We start from the raw sequence: 15,267 nt of genomic DNA, 5'->3' as shown, positions 1-15,267 counted from the left end.
CCCCTGATGCTTATTTAAAATGGACTTTTTTTTCCTTTTTCTTTGCACCGGGGATTGAATCCAGGGGTATCCAACCACTGAGCCACATCCCCAGCCCTATTTTGTTTTTTATTTAGAGACAGGGTCTCACTGAGTTGCTTAGGGCCTCACTTTTGCTGAGGCTGGCTCAGAACTCATTATTCTCCTGCCTCAGCCTCCTGAGCTGGAATAACAGCAAGTGTTTACACTCCAGGGTGTTTTCTTCTCCTCTTCTCCTCCCCTCCCTAGCCTGGGGGCTGGCAACAGGGCAACATTTTTCACATTTTAGGCCCAGTTACCTGTCTTTGAGCACAGAAGGGAATCATAATTCCACTCCCCACAGGGAACACTCACCTGGCGCTGGGGGGGAAAAGGTTACCTATTCACCTGGAATGAATCTCTTCCTTATTAACCCTCTGTTCTCCCTAAGGGATAGAATCATCCTGTGGGTCAGGAGTCCCTTGTGCTTTTCCTTTGCTAGCAAAGTAATAAGGCCATAATCAGAAAATGTAAGTCTTAGGTATGAATGGCCAGGCTTAAAGTTAGGAATAGAAGATTTAAAAATAAAACAGTATGATTAGTTGATTGGTTGTTAGTGAGGGAATAGACAGTCTAGATGGACTCCCAAGGGTCTGATTTGGATAACTGGGTGGACGGTGGTTGAGATAGAGAATATAGAGATAGAACGATGTTAGCAAGAAGAAATATGCAGCTTTGGACACATTCAGTTTGAGGTAACTCTGTTACATTCAGGTGGATATGACCAACAGAAGGTAATTAAAAGCGTGAAAAGAGAACCACAGGTTTGGGCTGAATATCAAGCCTAAGAAACAATGGCTTGGTGGTAATTGAAATTATGGCAGTAGATGAGATCACCCAGGGAGATTTTAAAGCAGAGGCTAAAGCTAGCAATCAATCACCAACTTAAGAGGGACAGATGTTTGAAAAAAACAGCTCACAAAGAAGATAGAAAATGATGGTCAGAAAGATGGGAATTAACAGTGGTCCACCTCATGCTTTGAATATAATCCTTGCTGCTCTGCTACTGAGGCTTATTTCAAAATAGACATGATTTTCTTCTTCTCTTCACCCTCTCCCCCCCCCCCTAACCTGGGAGTGGGGGAAAAGGTTACCTATTTACCATCCTAGGCCAAGTTATCTGTATTTAAGTACACACACACCACAAGAACCAAGTAATTCACTCTCAGGGATGGTGCCAGAAGATGTAAGGAATGTCATCTCCCAAATTAACTTGTGAACCTCAGCCCCCACAAGGAACACCTGGAATGAATCTGTTCTTTTAAAACCTGTTATCCTGGGCTGGGGTTGTGGCTCAGTGGTAGAGCACTTGCCCAGCATGTGTGAGGCATTGGGTTAGATCCTTAGCACCACATAAAAATAAATAAAATAAATGTCCATCAACAACTTAAAATTTTTTTTAAAAAACCTGTTATCCTTGATGGGTAGAATCACAGGAGTGCCCTGTGCTAATAAAGCAATAAAACTTTTTTTCCTTTTTCTCAAAACGGTATCCTCCTTATTAAATTGGCATTGGAGACAAGGACCAAGTTCTTAGTAAGAAAACTGGTGATTATGAGAGGACCCCAGAGCCAGCCCCCACTCTTGGGCAGGCCTGGCACTCCTAACAACCCTATTTCCATGCTGAGGATGTAAGATGAACTTATTGAGAGGCCACTGCAGGACAGTTAGGTGACCAGAGAGCTTGCCTTGGGTCAAACCAGAGGAGCAATTCCTGTGACTAAAGAGAGGGACAAAGGGACTGTCCCAACAGCTGTCAAAGCCCCTTTTGCTTCACGAACTCCATCTTCTCTCCCTTACCTATATGGGTTGTTCAGTCTTTGTATACTCTGAGAAAAAGAACTAGAATGAAGTCAAGTCACAACACCTTGGCCATTCAATAGGCTCCTCTGTGTGCACACTGAAATCTTTGATTCTACACATCTGGTTCCCCTTTGTGGGAACGTCTGAGGCACTGCTGGTATAGAAGTCATGGTTAAGTGGGATTTGAGAACTTGGGCCATTTATCCCCTCTCTGGTTTGTCTGTTTTAACGTTTTCTGTCTGTTGACCATGGTTTGGGAATCCTCTGTGGTTGTCACTGGGTTTTTTTGTTTATTGGTTGCTTGCCCTTTAAAAACATGGACAATACTACATTGACCTTATTGGTAGTCTCTTGAGAAAGATAAGCTTGTCTAAGAAAAAGACAATGAGGCCCTTAAATGGTTTTTTGAATTATTGTACAATCTTACAGTTGATGTTGGTCTGTCAGAGGTAAAATAAGTGAAAGAAATCCTGTATGTACAGGCGTCTATGCATTTGCATAATAAGGAGACTGAGCAGCCAAAAACTAAGCTTGAGAGTGCTAAAAGGCACTGGCCTTGGTGTGCAAGAATAGCAGGACACCAGAAGAAAGCATTTTTAAAAAGGATTTAAATCCTTTCAACCCAGTGTGGGCAATCCTGGCACTGTTTCTCAGCCTGGCCCAAGGCACCTGCAAATCATCCTGCTCTGGGTCAGGGACATCATTCCTGGGCTGAGGGGGAAAAATTCCCAGGGAAGTTGCCTGGGTTTTCGAGAAATGGACAAAGAGAACCTGGCCTCTATCCTGCCTTCCAGCCACTTTTTGTTCATAGCAATAAAACCACAATTTGAGAATGGGTCTCAGTGTGCTGCTTCTGTTAATGGGTATAATCCATGCAGGCTGTGGGCCTCACTGATTTCTTTCTGGATTCTTGTCTCATAGGTTCAAAGAATGAAATCCACACATGGTGGCAGAGAGCAAAAATAAAAGGAATAAGATTTTATTTGAATGAAAGGACAAAAGATGGAACTTCGATGATGCAAGGGGAAAACTGGTGAAAGGGATTTACAGCTTTTGGATAAAGGCATTGATCAGAGTCCATGCAGAGCAGACATTAAAATGCATTGGGGTTAATTGTTGGAGTCTATGCTATATAGGTGTTGGGAGGGTACCAAGGCTATTGACTTGGCAATGACTTTCTAATTGGCTGTGTGGTTTTAGTCCTTGAGTCTGAATTTTTCTGTACCTTCCATTTGGATCCATCCCCATTTCCACCCCCCACCCCCATGCCCTTTCTGGGCCAAAGGAGTTGACCTCACAAGGTGGCCTTTACTTTTGGAAAAGAAAGAAAATAGAACCTTAATTGGGGTTCATTGTCCTGACTATCTCACGATTAACTATCCTATATTATTCAGGAGGTGAAGTTACAAAACACATGACATTGTGTACCTGTGCAGTTAGATTATAACCTGGGGACAAAATGATCTCCCCTTTTAAGATCTGACAGGATGCTTCACTTGGCCAGGGGACACTTCAGGGTGCCTGTTGCCCACAGAGCTAAAATACAAGACTCCAGGAGTCCCAACGTATGCAAGTGCCCTGCTGATTTCTGCAGAGAGATGGCCCTAACAGTCTGTGTATGGTCAACATGGCCTTCATTGGACAGAGTGCCCTGAATATTTTAAAAATAAATAAATAAAAAGGTCTCTGGATACCACTGACAGTGGAGAACTTACTTAAAGTTGATGACACGTGAGACAGGTCAAACTCAACAATATCCTATACTCTGACTCCTTAAATGAACACTGGGGAAAGAAAACAGGGTTAAGGAACAGTTTTGTTGTTGTTTTGTATATGCCAGACTGTTCGATCCTGGGATAAAATTTGTTTTGTAAATTAATAAATGTACAGATAACATTCTCACCCAAAAAGCAAGAACTTCATTTGCAAGTGCCTCCAAGGAGAAGCAAACTGACCCTGCTCTGCTGGAGGTCTACTAAAAGGAAAGCCAGCCCTTTGGGCCAGAGGAACCCTGAAAATGGTGATCCATGTTATTTTAACCATAATTTTGTTTAAGGAAGACCTAACTTGCCCCACAGGAAAAAAAATAACCTCTTAAGAGAGAGGAATTAAGGGGGATCTATTTTCTACTGGACAAATTTTTAAAATGTGAATCAGCTCTGCCAGATATACCATATCATATGCTTTTTCCTGCCTGTTTGAAAAAAAAAAAAAACCTCACACTGATGAGTACCAATTTGTGCAAGACATGAGAGCTGTAAAATATTTAAAGTATAATGTCCATTTCTTTTAGCATTTTTATTTGTCAGAGAAAAGGATGACCAGGCAACCAATATATATATATTTGACTAAATGTTCTAGTAAAGAGTTTATAAAATTAAATTTCTTGTAGGTTTATAGGCAAAGTAACCAATAAGTACTATTAAAAAATAGATTTATTTTTTATTTTTTAGTTATAGGTGGACCCAATATCTTTATTTTGTTTTCATGTGGTGCTGAGGATCAAACCCAGTGCCTCACACATGCTAGGGGAGCGCTCTACCACTGAGCCACAACCCCAGCCCTGCTCTTTTTTATATATTTGATCTGGCATAAAAGAGCCACACTGACATTTGAAATATTGACTTATATCTGTCTGCTTTGATTAAGTATTTCTGATCATTAACAGTGTTTCCTCAATTTGTAAGAGATTTAAAGCTATCCTTTGATTTTTGCTAATACTGCTAAACTATACAGGCCTGTAATTATCATTATCATACACTATGGGTTGTAAATTTTTCCTTTAAAAGTTAAACCTAGTTAATATAAGAACATCTGTATAATTGTGTCACTAACAATTACTGGCTTCTTTTGTATATTAGATGTATTGTTTTTCTAGTATAAAAGTTGTTGAAAATATAAAGCTTAGGAGAGCACATTACCAAGCTCTGGTATTCTCCAAACTAAACTTGTCTGTATTAGTATCTCTTTTAGACTTATAAAAATACTTTAAAATACAAATTTTATTGGGGATTTATTTATTTATGTATTTATTTATTTTGGGTACTGGGGATTGAACTCAGTGGCACTCAACCACTGAGCCACATCCCCAGCCCTATTTTGTATTTTATTTAGAGATAGGGTCTCACTGAGTTGCTTAGGGCCTCATTGTTGCTGAAGCTGGCTTTAAACTCATGATCCTCCTGCCTCAGCCTCCCTAGCCACTGGGATTACAGGGGTGTGCCACTATGACTGGCTGGGGATTTATTTATGCCATGTAATGTTCTGTAACTGGATGAAAGTAACCTGTTATCAATTATAACAATATGCCATTTTTTACACTGGGATGGAAATTTAAATGTATTTTTGAAAGATAATAAGGAAAGCCTGATCTCTTTAAGGCTGCATGGAAGCATTTTGCCATTTTTTTTCCCAAAAAAAAGAAAGTTAAAAGTTCTCTTAGTTTTTGTTTAACTCATGTTTCAGAGGTAATATTGTATTTTTTGTTGTTGTTTCTGTCAAGAGGCTTGCCTTACGTGAGATAAGGCTCTGCCTCTCACCTTATTGCATGTCAGGATGGCTCAAAAATAACTTAGGCCTAAGCTCATTTAAAGTTATGCTCAAAGGATGGATTTTTATTATAAAGATTATTGTGAGCTCAATATAAACAAGGAATATAATACATAACTAAGTAAAGGTTTAAGATTATAAAAATGCTTCTTGAATCATAGCTATTATACATAAGTGAATGTTTTTGCTGTTTGTTTCATTTTTATTTTCCTTGTAAACTTTATTTTTAAATATTTATTTATTTAGTTAGTTATAGGTGGATACAATATCGTTATTTTATTTTTATGTGGTGCTGAGGATGGAACCCGGTGCCTCACGCATGGTTGGCGAGTGCTCTACCTCTGAGCCACAACCCCAGCCCCTCATTGTAAACTTTATAACTGTTGCCTGTTAGTGTTTTGCAGGGGTATTCCTACTAATAGAACAACTGAGTTAATTTGAGATAGTAAGCCATCACCTACAGGACAGACAAGGTATAAGGCTGAATTCCAGTACTAATGCTGACCCCAATGGAAGAGGTAACCATAAAATTATAAACATGGAAGTCAAAACCCATTATTCTTACTTCAACACTGGTAAAACTGGTATGCTTGATTTTTTTTTTTTTGGTAATGAAAGAAATAAGTATATTTATTGGGTGGGGTGTTCTTTTTAGTTATACATGTAGTAGAGTGTATTTTGCAGATTATACATACATAGAGTATAACTTATTCTATTTAGGATCCCACTCTTGTGGTTGTACATTATGTGGGCTTACCATGGTTGTGAATACAAATGCAAGACTAGGAAAGTTATGTCCAATTAATTCTACTGTCTTTCCTTTTCCCCACCCCTCCCTTCCCTTCATTTCCCTTTGTCTAATCCAAAGGATTTCTATTATGCCCCTCCCCATCCTCACTTGTTTTGGGTTAGCATCCACAAATCAGAACATTTGGCCTTTGGTTTTTTGGGGATTGACTTATTTCATATTAGCATGATATTCTCCAGTTCCATCTATTTACCAGTAAATGCTATAATTTCATTCTTCTTGATGGCTGAGTAATATTCCATTGTGTATATACCCCACATTCTCTTTATCCATTCACCCATTGAAAGACACCTAGGTTGTTTCCATAGCTTGGTTATTGTGAGTTGAACTACTATAAACATGGATGTGACCGTATCACTGTAGCATGCTGTTCTTTGGGTATATACTGAGGAGTGAGATTACTGGGTCAAATGGTGGTTCTAGTCCAAGTTTTTTAAGGAATCTCCATACTGCTTTCCAGAGTAGTTGCACGAATTAGCAGTCCCACCAGCAGTGTATGAGAGTACCTTTCTCCCCACATCCTCCCCAATATTTATTGTTACTTGTTTTCTTTATAATTGCCATTCTGGCTGGAGTAAGATGGAATCTCAGTAGTTTTAATTTACATTTCTCTAATTGCTAGAGATGTTTAAAACCAAAAAAAATCAGAGACTAAAGTCAAGGAAGTAAAAGAGTCAGGAAGAAAGCAGCCAATATTTGGCGGTTGCCCTCTAGGGTCAGCCAGGATCCAGGAAATGACAGGAACCCTCTCTAGGGATCAAGAGGACCCTAGTGAACAGGAAGCCAACAGTGTACATTCTACAAAGAGGAAAAGCATTGGAGAGGGAATGTCCCTGATGATTCTGAAGTAAGCAACATATGGACATAAAAACTCTGACCTATCCTAGCAGATGGCACAATTGGTAGATGAAGGCTATAGGAACCAAGAGCCTTTTCACATGTTCCCAAGAATTACCTGTTGAGGAATCTCAGGTAACCCTTAACAGTAGATAGGACCAAGGTCACTTTTTACCAACTTTGTCTTAAACACCAAACAGAAGAATATAACCAAAGAACCAGCCCTACATGAACATTTAGGAGAGACAATGGCTCTTCTAGTATCATTTGAGATGTACACTTGCATAAGCCACACCAAAAGTAAATAAAGCTGGAAGCTATAAAGGAAGGATTCGTATGTGGGAGTGCCAAATAATAACTATCACAAAAGAACTCTAGAGTCACAAGTTTGTCCTGAATTTCATAGACTGGCTAAACTACTTTTGGTTAATTGTTTACAAAAATGTAATACTTTGCTGTCTCATTTATTGTTGTCCTAGCATGATCCCTTCCCTATGTATGCCTTGTCCTGTCACCTGCTGATATCATGGACCTCTGGACTGTCCTGATGCTAAATACCCTTAACTGTCCATACCCCACCTGACAGAGAACAACCCTTCCAGCAACTTCACCCTCTCCTAGAAGGAAGCAGTTTGAAGTTGTTGTTTCTAATTTTTCCATAGAAATGGAATGTAAAAATTGACAATGGGGAAATGTAACAGTCGTTTACCAAATGCTTCAAATATAACCCTTGCTGTTTTGTCAATGAAGTTAGTTTTGAAGGGGACATGTTTTTCTCTCTCTCTTTTCCCTCTCCCTTTCCCTAATAAGATTAGGGAGACAGGGTTATCTTTTCTTCCCCATCTTAGGCTTAGTTATCTGTCTTTGAGAACATACCCACTCCAGGAAGGCGATGTCCCCAAAAGATCTAGGAGGTGACTATCTCCCAAATTAACAGGTGAATTTCAACATACCATTGGGGCGTAGGTGGGATCCCTGCTCCGGGCCTGCAGGGCACACCTGAAATTATAGTTTTTGAATCCTCTTTAAAAAGCTTTCTGCTGTCCCTGATGGGCAGAATCACAGCCTCTAGGACAGGAATCCCCTGTGCTTCTTCTTTGCCAGCAAGCAATAAAATTTCTTTTTTCCTTTTTTTTTCAAAATTGTGTCCTCATTAAATTGGCATCCAGGTCAAGGACCAGGTTTTCAGTAACAAGAGTATTAGAAATATCCAGTGGCCCAGAAACTAAGAGATTAGAAAATGTCAAGAAGATACAAAAAGATATTGGTGTCAAATGTAGCAAAAAAGAGGCCCAAGTGAGATTAAGAGCTGAAAGCTATCTGCTGGATTTGACAATTAGAATGTTATCAGTAGCCTCAGCAAAAGGTATGTCAATGAAGTGGTGGGAGGCAAAAATGACTAAATAGACTAAATAGAACATAAATAGAGAATGTGAGTCTGTATACCTTTAAACAAAGGTCAGTAAGAAGAGATGTAATGGAAAGAAGATAGAAAAGGGATGAAAATAAAGTTTTATTTTGTCAACAATAAATGTTGCTGATTCACAGGAAAAATACACTTTAACATTGTTGGCAGAAGTGTGAATTAATACAATCATTATAGAAATCAGTATGGAGATTCCTCAAGAATAGGAATGGATACGCCATATGACCCAGCTATTCCATTCCTCGGTATTTACCCCCCCAAAAATCCTAAAATCAGCATACTATGGTGTTACATGCATTCCCAGGCTTATAGCAGCACAATGTACAATAGGCACATTATGGAACAACCCATCAACAGATGAACAGATAAAGAAAATGCGGTATATATAGACAATTGAGTTTTACTGGGGTCATAAAGGATGAAATTATGTTATTTGATGGTAAATGGAAAGGACTGGAAGACATCATGCTAAGTTAAATAGGCCAGACTCACAAAGTCAATGGTCAAATATTTTCTCTCATATGTGGAAGGTAGAGAGAGGAAAAAATAAAGGAATAAAAAGGTATCTCACAAAAGCAGAAGGAAGACCAACAGAGTAGAGGAAAGGGATCTAGAGGGAGGGAAGAGGGGAAGGCAAGGAGAGATATTGGGAAACTAAATCAAACAAATTATGCTATATCCATGTACAAACATAACCAAAAATGAATCCCACTTTGTATATAATTATAATGAACTAATTAAAAGAATAATAGAATGGAGCCCAGTAGAGTAGTAGGAGGCATGGGGGAGGGAAGAAAGAAGAAAAGGGGGAAGTTCCAGGGAATGAAATTGATCAAATAATGTTGTGTGCATGTATGAATATGTCACAATGAATCCCACTATTATGTGCAATTATAATGCATCAATAAAAACATAAAAAGATAGTTTTGTTTTTCTTTTCATTGTGTATGTGTGTACAGAGATTATAATTAAGCCAGAAGAGGAAACTAGAAAAAGAGAATGAAAGTACAGAAAATGGCGGCAGAAAAAAGCAGAAAGAGGGCTGAGAAAAGTGAGGAAAATTGATGGAGAAAAGTCCCAAGATAAATAGGATGCCTTGAACAGGAGGTGAGTCAACCCAAGACAGAAAATGAAGATACTTGAAATAGGTGCAGAGGTAAATATGTTTGGGGGGAATGAAGTAAGAAATTAAAAATGACATGAGACTGATGGCTCTATCACAAAACAAAATACTTAGGAATAAATATAACACAAGTAGTATAAAACTTATATTTTGAAAACCACAAAGCGTTGCTGAAAAGAATTAAAGACGACCTAAACAGAAAGAAAGATAGACAGGCAATATTCTTAGATTATAAAATTTAATATGGTTAAGATGATAATACTTTTCAATGACCTACACATTTCATGAAATCCTTAACACGATCATTATTGACTTCTTTTCAGAAATTGACAAGATGATACTAAAATTCATAAGGAAACACAAAGGACCCAGAATAGCCAAAATTATCTTGAAAGGGAGAAAAAAATAGAGGACTCACATTTCCCAATTTCAGAACTTTCTACAAAGCTAGAGTAATGCAAATTTATATGCCAATTTAAAAAATCTTTCTAAAAACATTGTGGTACTGGCATAAGGATAGGTGTTAGGAGCAGTGATTTGAATTACCGTCTCTTACTGTCCTACGGCAGGAGCTGAGTGCCTGTGCTAGGTACTTCTTGTGCAAAGGCACAGGTCAAGACTGCCCAGTTGCTATGGTAACACCCTGCTTAAAGGAGACTCTGTGTTAGGTACAACACTATCAATCTTGACCCTGAGTTCAGACACTAGCTCCTGGGGGTAGAGAATTATGAGTGCAAAAACGATAATTGTAATTGACTGCCCATTACTTTATCCTTCAGCCTGCCTGCTTTGAAGAAACTTTCTCACAGAAAACACTTTTGATGACAATATCTATATAATAAACATGCTGAGCTAGCTCTGGCTCATTGTTCTCTATATGGGTATGATGTCCCACCTGGTCTCAGCTTTCTCTCTCTTTCTTTGTCTGTCTTTTCTAATCTCCCCTGACTCCTCACCTGTCGGTTGTGGCAGACAGGCATAACACAGGTAAAAGGTACAGAATTGAGAACCCAAAAATCTCATATTTATAGTTAATTTTCTACACAGATGCCAAAACAAGTAAGTGGGGGGAAATATACTTTTTCTCAACAAATGCTGCTTGGACAAACAACTGAATATCCACATGCAAAAGAATGAAGTTGGGCCCCTTACCTCATACCACATACCAAAATCAACCCAAAATGGATTTGAAATTAAATATAAGACCAAAAAAATCTTTGAAGAAAACATTAAAAATTTCAAAGATAGTGTCTATGTTGCCATATAGAGAATGTGTGGGCTCAAGTGATCCACCCACCTCAGCCTCCTGAGTAGCTGAAACTACAGACATGTGTAACCATGTCTAGCTTCTGCATAAATTATTATAAACTTGGATTGTGTGATGGTGTCTTAGCTATGGCATCAAAATAAAAATGTCAAAAAAAAAACAGGTAAAATTGGGCCTTATCAAAATGAAAAACTTTATGTTTCAAAAAACACTATGAGGAAAGAGAAAAGATAATCTATATTATCAGGAAAATATTTATAAATCATATGTATGATCTTGAATATCTAAAGAACTCTTACCATTCAATAATAAAGAGATAAATTAACCACTTAAAATATGCCCAAAATTGGAATATACATTTCTCCAAAGAGGATACACAAAAGGCCAATGAGCATATGAAAACAGATTCAACATCATTATCCATCAGGGCAATGCAAACCAAAACCACAATAAGACTCTACTTCAAGGCTGCAGGTATAGCTCAGTTGGTAGAGTGCTTGCCTCACATGCACAAGGCCCTGGGTTCAATCCCCAGCAACACACACATAAAAAAGATGCCACTTCATTTCTACTAGGATGGCTATAATCAAAATTAACAAGTGTTAGAGAGGATGTGGAGAAATTGGAACCTGAATTGTACAGTCTGTAAATTTTATCTTGATAAAACTGTTAAAAACACACACAGCTACAAAGAAAATCAGTTATATTGAACTAGAGTCATCAAAATATGGAAACAATTACTTGATAAAGAAATATATGTGCTTCTTTAATAAGGCAAAAATAACAAGATACAGTTCTAATAGCTATCTTAATTTTGAAGTAGTGATGAATGTAAAATAAATTTTGATGCATTTGCAATAACAACAAAAATGACTGATGTTTTCCAACCTCTAAAGAACAGGGATGGAAGGCATGGTAACATACACTTGTAATCTCAGCAGGTTGGGAGGCTGAGGCAGGAGTATCGCAGGTTCGAAGCCAGCCTCAGCAACTTTGCAAAGCTCTAAGCAACTTAGCAAGACACTGTCTCAAAATATAAAATTAAAATGGCTGGGGAAGTGGCTGAGTGGTGGTTAAACACCCCTGGGGTCAATCCCTGGTACTAAAGATAGATAGATAGATAGATAGATAGATAGATAGATAGATAGATAGCAGGGTTGGAAAAGGGGGGCGAGTAATTCAATTAGTTAATTGTTTCCCCTGATGTGAAGCTCCAGAATTAAAATTCAAGTAAAAGATACCTTCTTTTTAGTGAGGATGGAGATGTTCAAGTTGGCTTATAGTCCAGTGCTTTTGGGACATTTACGCAAAATTAATTATGTTAGCAGACGGAACTACCAAGTGACTTGGTCCTATCTGAATAATCCCTTTAGTCATCCTGAAATGTAGTGAAATTTGGCAGGAGGTCAATAATTGATGCCTGGTTTCCAAGGCAAAGCAAGTTGGGAGGGGAAATGGGAAACAGATTCAAAGGGGGAAAAAAAAGCAGGGAGATACCTAAGGGCTTGTCATGCTCACACTCCTGTTCCCAATCCATCAGAAAAGGTGATGTGATCAGAATAGCACAGGATGTCTCAGATCAGAATCGAGGAAGCAATTTCCCCATAACATCTTCATTGATTGTCCCTTCCATCAAATGTCTACCCCAGGACTGATATTCAAAATATCTGATAAGTGGTAACAAATGGCCACAGACCATTTAGGGCAGTTGACTGCCACAATACTAAAATAGAGTTCTGGATGACTGCTACTGTAGCAGACATTACTTGTAAGATTACGGGGAGGCCCTAGACGTGGAATTGAACAAAGGTTCTTGGACAACTGTCTCAGAAGATGCTCAACTCCTCTAATAACACATGAAACAACTTCCCAGTACACATTACCCCAAAGATAGGATACAGAGAGAAAGAGAACAAAAGTTCCTAAGGTTTGATGAATGAAACATTGGGCAAGTGGTTGATACTGCATTCATCTTACTGATTTTGCAGCTAGAAATTTCTTCTCTTGGCAGATTAGAGTCAAAAAAGATTTCAATGGGGGCTGGGATTAGGGCTCAGTAGTAGTGCACTTCCCTGACCTGTGTGGGGCACTGGGTTCTATTCTCAGCACTGCACATAAATAAATAAAATCAAGGTCTATCAACAACTAATAAAATATTTTTTAAAACAAAAAAGATTTCAATGTACCACTTCAAGCAGTATCTTTTCATGTTTACACTCTGAAGAGCTACCTTACTATGAAAATAGGGCTATATTTGGGTTAAAAGTCTTATCGTACCTTTTCATCATTTAAGCAGCAGCAAATATTGGGCTGGGGATGTGGCTCAAGCAGTAGCGTGCTCGCCTGGCATGCGTGGGGTGCTGGGTTCGATCCTCAGCACCACATAAAAGTAAAATAAAGATGTTGTGTCCACCAAAAACTAAAAAATAAATATTAAAAACTTATCTCTCTCTCTCTCTCTCTCTCTCAAAAAAAGCAGCAAATAAAGCAAGCAATTTGAGATTGGGACCAAAGGCTATTAGCTTACACTATCAGCTGCCCCAGTTCTGAATATTGAGGTCTGCCTGGGGGGTAAGGGACTTTCTCATTCGTGTGGGCACCACTCCCCAGTTTCTTCCTTCTTATACACCCATCCCATCAGTTCACAATTCCTTTTCACATGAGGAGAAAACCTTCTAAGAGAGGAAGAAACTGATTAAGCTAGATGCTGAGACACAGCCTTTACTAGGCAGGAAAGAAAATGTCTTGGGCTCTGCATGGAGCTTCTGAGCAAGAAGAAGGGAGGTAAGCCATTTTAACAATAACTATTAATTTTTTATTAAGTTTCTTGTTAAATATAACAATAATTTCTTCTCTTTCATAAAAACAACTTAAATTTTTACAACATTATCAGTTTGGAAAAAGACGAACAAAGAAAAGTAAAGAATGAAGAAAAGTAACCAAAAGACAAATTCAAGCACAGAATAAATATAGCCTATTTTCTTTTCATGCTTTCTTAGCCCTTGTGGCTACTGCCAGAGTGCCAGACCCCTCAGCCTCATAATTAAGAGCCCAAAATCTCCTCCAGCTTTGACGTGTCCAAGGGTGGGATTTTGGCGACTTCAAAGAAGATCCTGCAAAAGGAAGAGTGGGTCTGCTCAGTGTAAACTAGGTCAAAGCCAAACAGACTCCATGGAACAAATAGGACTTAAGGCCCTTAGTTTTCTCTTACTTTTTAACCATAGAGTAGAAAGGAATATGAAATGTGTCTGAATTCCTTTTTCTTTTAAGTGAGACTAGTCTGGGCCTGGCATTTTAATGTGTTCCCATGAATGAACACAAGCCCAATATCAGTTACTTACTGGTGAGAATACTTGGAATACACAGTCTTGAGCCTATTGTAAGAACTGAAAGTCAGCATGAAGTTCAGCCGCCTAACCAGGGGGTGGAGCTCAGAGGACTTGTAGCCACTGTAATACTCCAAGATAGGAACCTAGAAGAAGAAGCACGAACAGTTTGACTTTTACCATAAGAAGCATAACCTTCCTCCATCCCTCCTACCCTAAATCCAAACTCTCCATCTATCATTTAGGAGGAATAATATTCAAAGATTCATACAGTACAGACACCAACCAATAATTATAGGGTACTATCTAGAAGAAAAGTTTTCATACACAAAGTTCTAGGATGGCCATATTCACATGTACCACTTGATGTTAGCCTTGGTCACAAGCATTCACATAAGCTGAAAACCTCCAAAGTCATAAGGAATAAGACTGATTTTGTAATTTACTATGAGGCCCAGAGCCAATGGCCAAGTAAAACCCCAAACAAAATCTGACTCTCAACCCAACAGCCAACAGGAACTTAACATTGTTTCTCATCTCTGGCTTTAACAACTGTCATTCCATACATTCATTTTCTCACTTGACTATAAGAATCCTCTGGCCAAAGCAATACGGCAATGTTTAAGAGCAAAGGTACTGGAGACAGTACCTGTTTAAATTCCAGCTCCATTAACAGCATGGCCTAGAGAGTTCTTTAACTTCATCATGGCTCAGTTTCTCAGTCTGTCAAATGGGGATTTTTATAGTACTTTTATTACAGGATTAAATGAATGTATAAACACACACAGAGGGAGGGAAGGAAGAAAGGAGGGGGAGGGAGAGAGAAAGGGAGCGAGGGAGAGAGAGAGAAAATAGAGTCTAGTACATAGGAGATGCCCAAATAATGCTAGCTAGGATTAATATTATCAAGCCCCATGTAAGATGCTGAGAATACCAAGATGAATAAGGGACCCATCTCCTTTGATGAGTTTAGTTTAGAGAAAGAGACAAACATGCAAACAGAGAGTTACAAAATGTATGCTAAGTGCTATGATGGAAGTGAGTACAGGACACTGGAGGAACAGAGCAGCA

At 38.6% G+C, this 15,267-nt stretch overlaps 1 protein-coding gene across 1 annotated transcript in view; it reads right to left on the bottom strand.

The window, feature by feature from the left end:
* Positions 1-13,913: 13,913 nt before the first annotated feature.
* Ccnb3 (cyclin B3) overlaps positions 13,914-15,267 on the bottom strand; it is a 45,866-nt gene continuing 44,512 nt past the window's right edge. Inside the window, exons 12-13 of the mRNA XM_077793654.1 lie at positions 14,212-14,342; positions 13,914-13,983 (exon numbers count right to left, since the gene is read on the bottom strand). Of these exons, the coding sequence (XP_077649780.1) occupies positions 13,914-13,983; positions 14,212-14,342 (201 nt within the window). The remainder of the gene's footprint in view (positions 13,984-14,211; positions 14,343-15,267) is intronic.

Source organism: Urocitellus parryii, chromosome X (assembly GCF_045843805.1).
Source record: "Urocitellus parryii isolate mUroPar1 chromosome X, mUroPar1.hap1, whole genome shotgun sequence".
NCBI classification, from domain to species: domain Eukaryota; kingdom Metazoa; phylum Chordata; class Mammalia; order Rodentia; family Sciuridae; genus Urocitellus; species Urocitellus parryii.
This window is presented reverse-complemented; position numbering and strand designations above follow the sequence as displayed.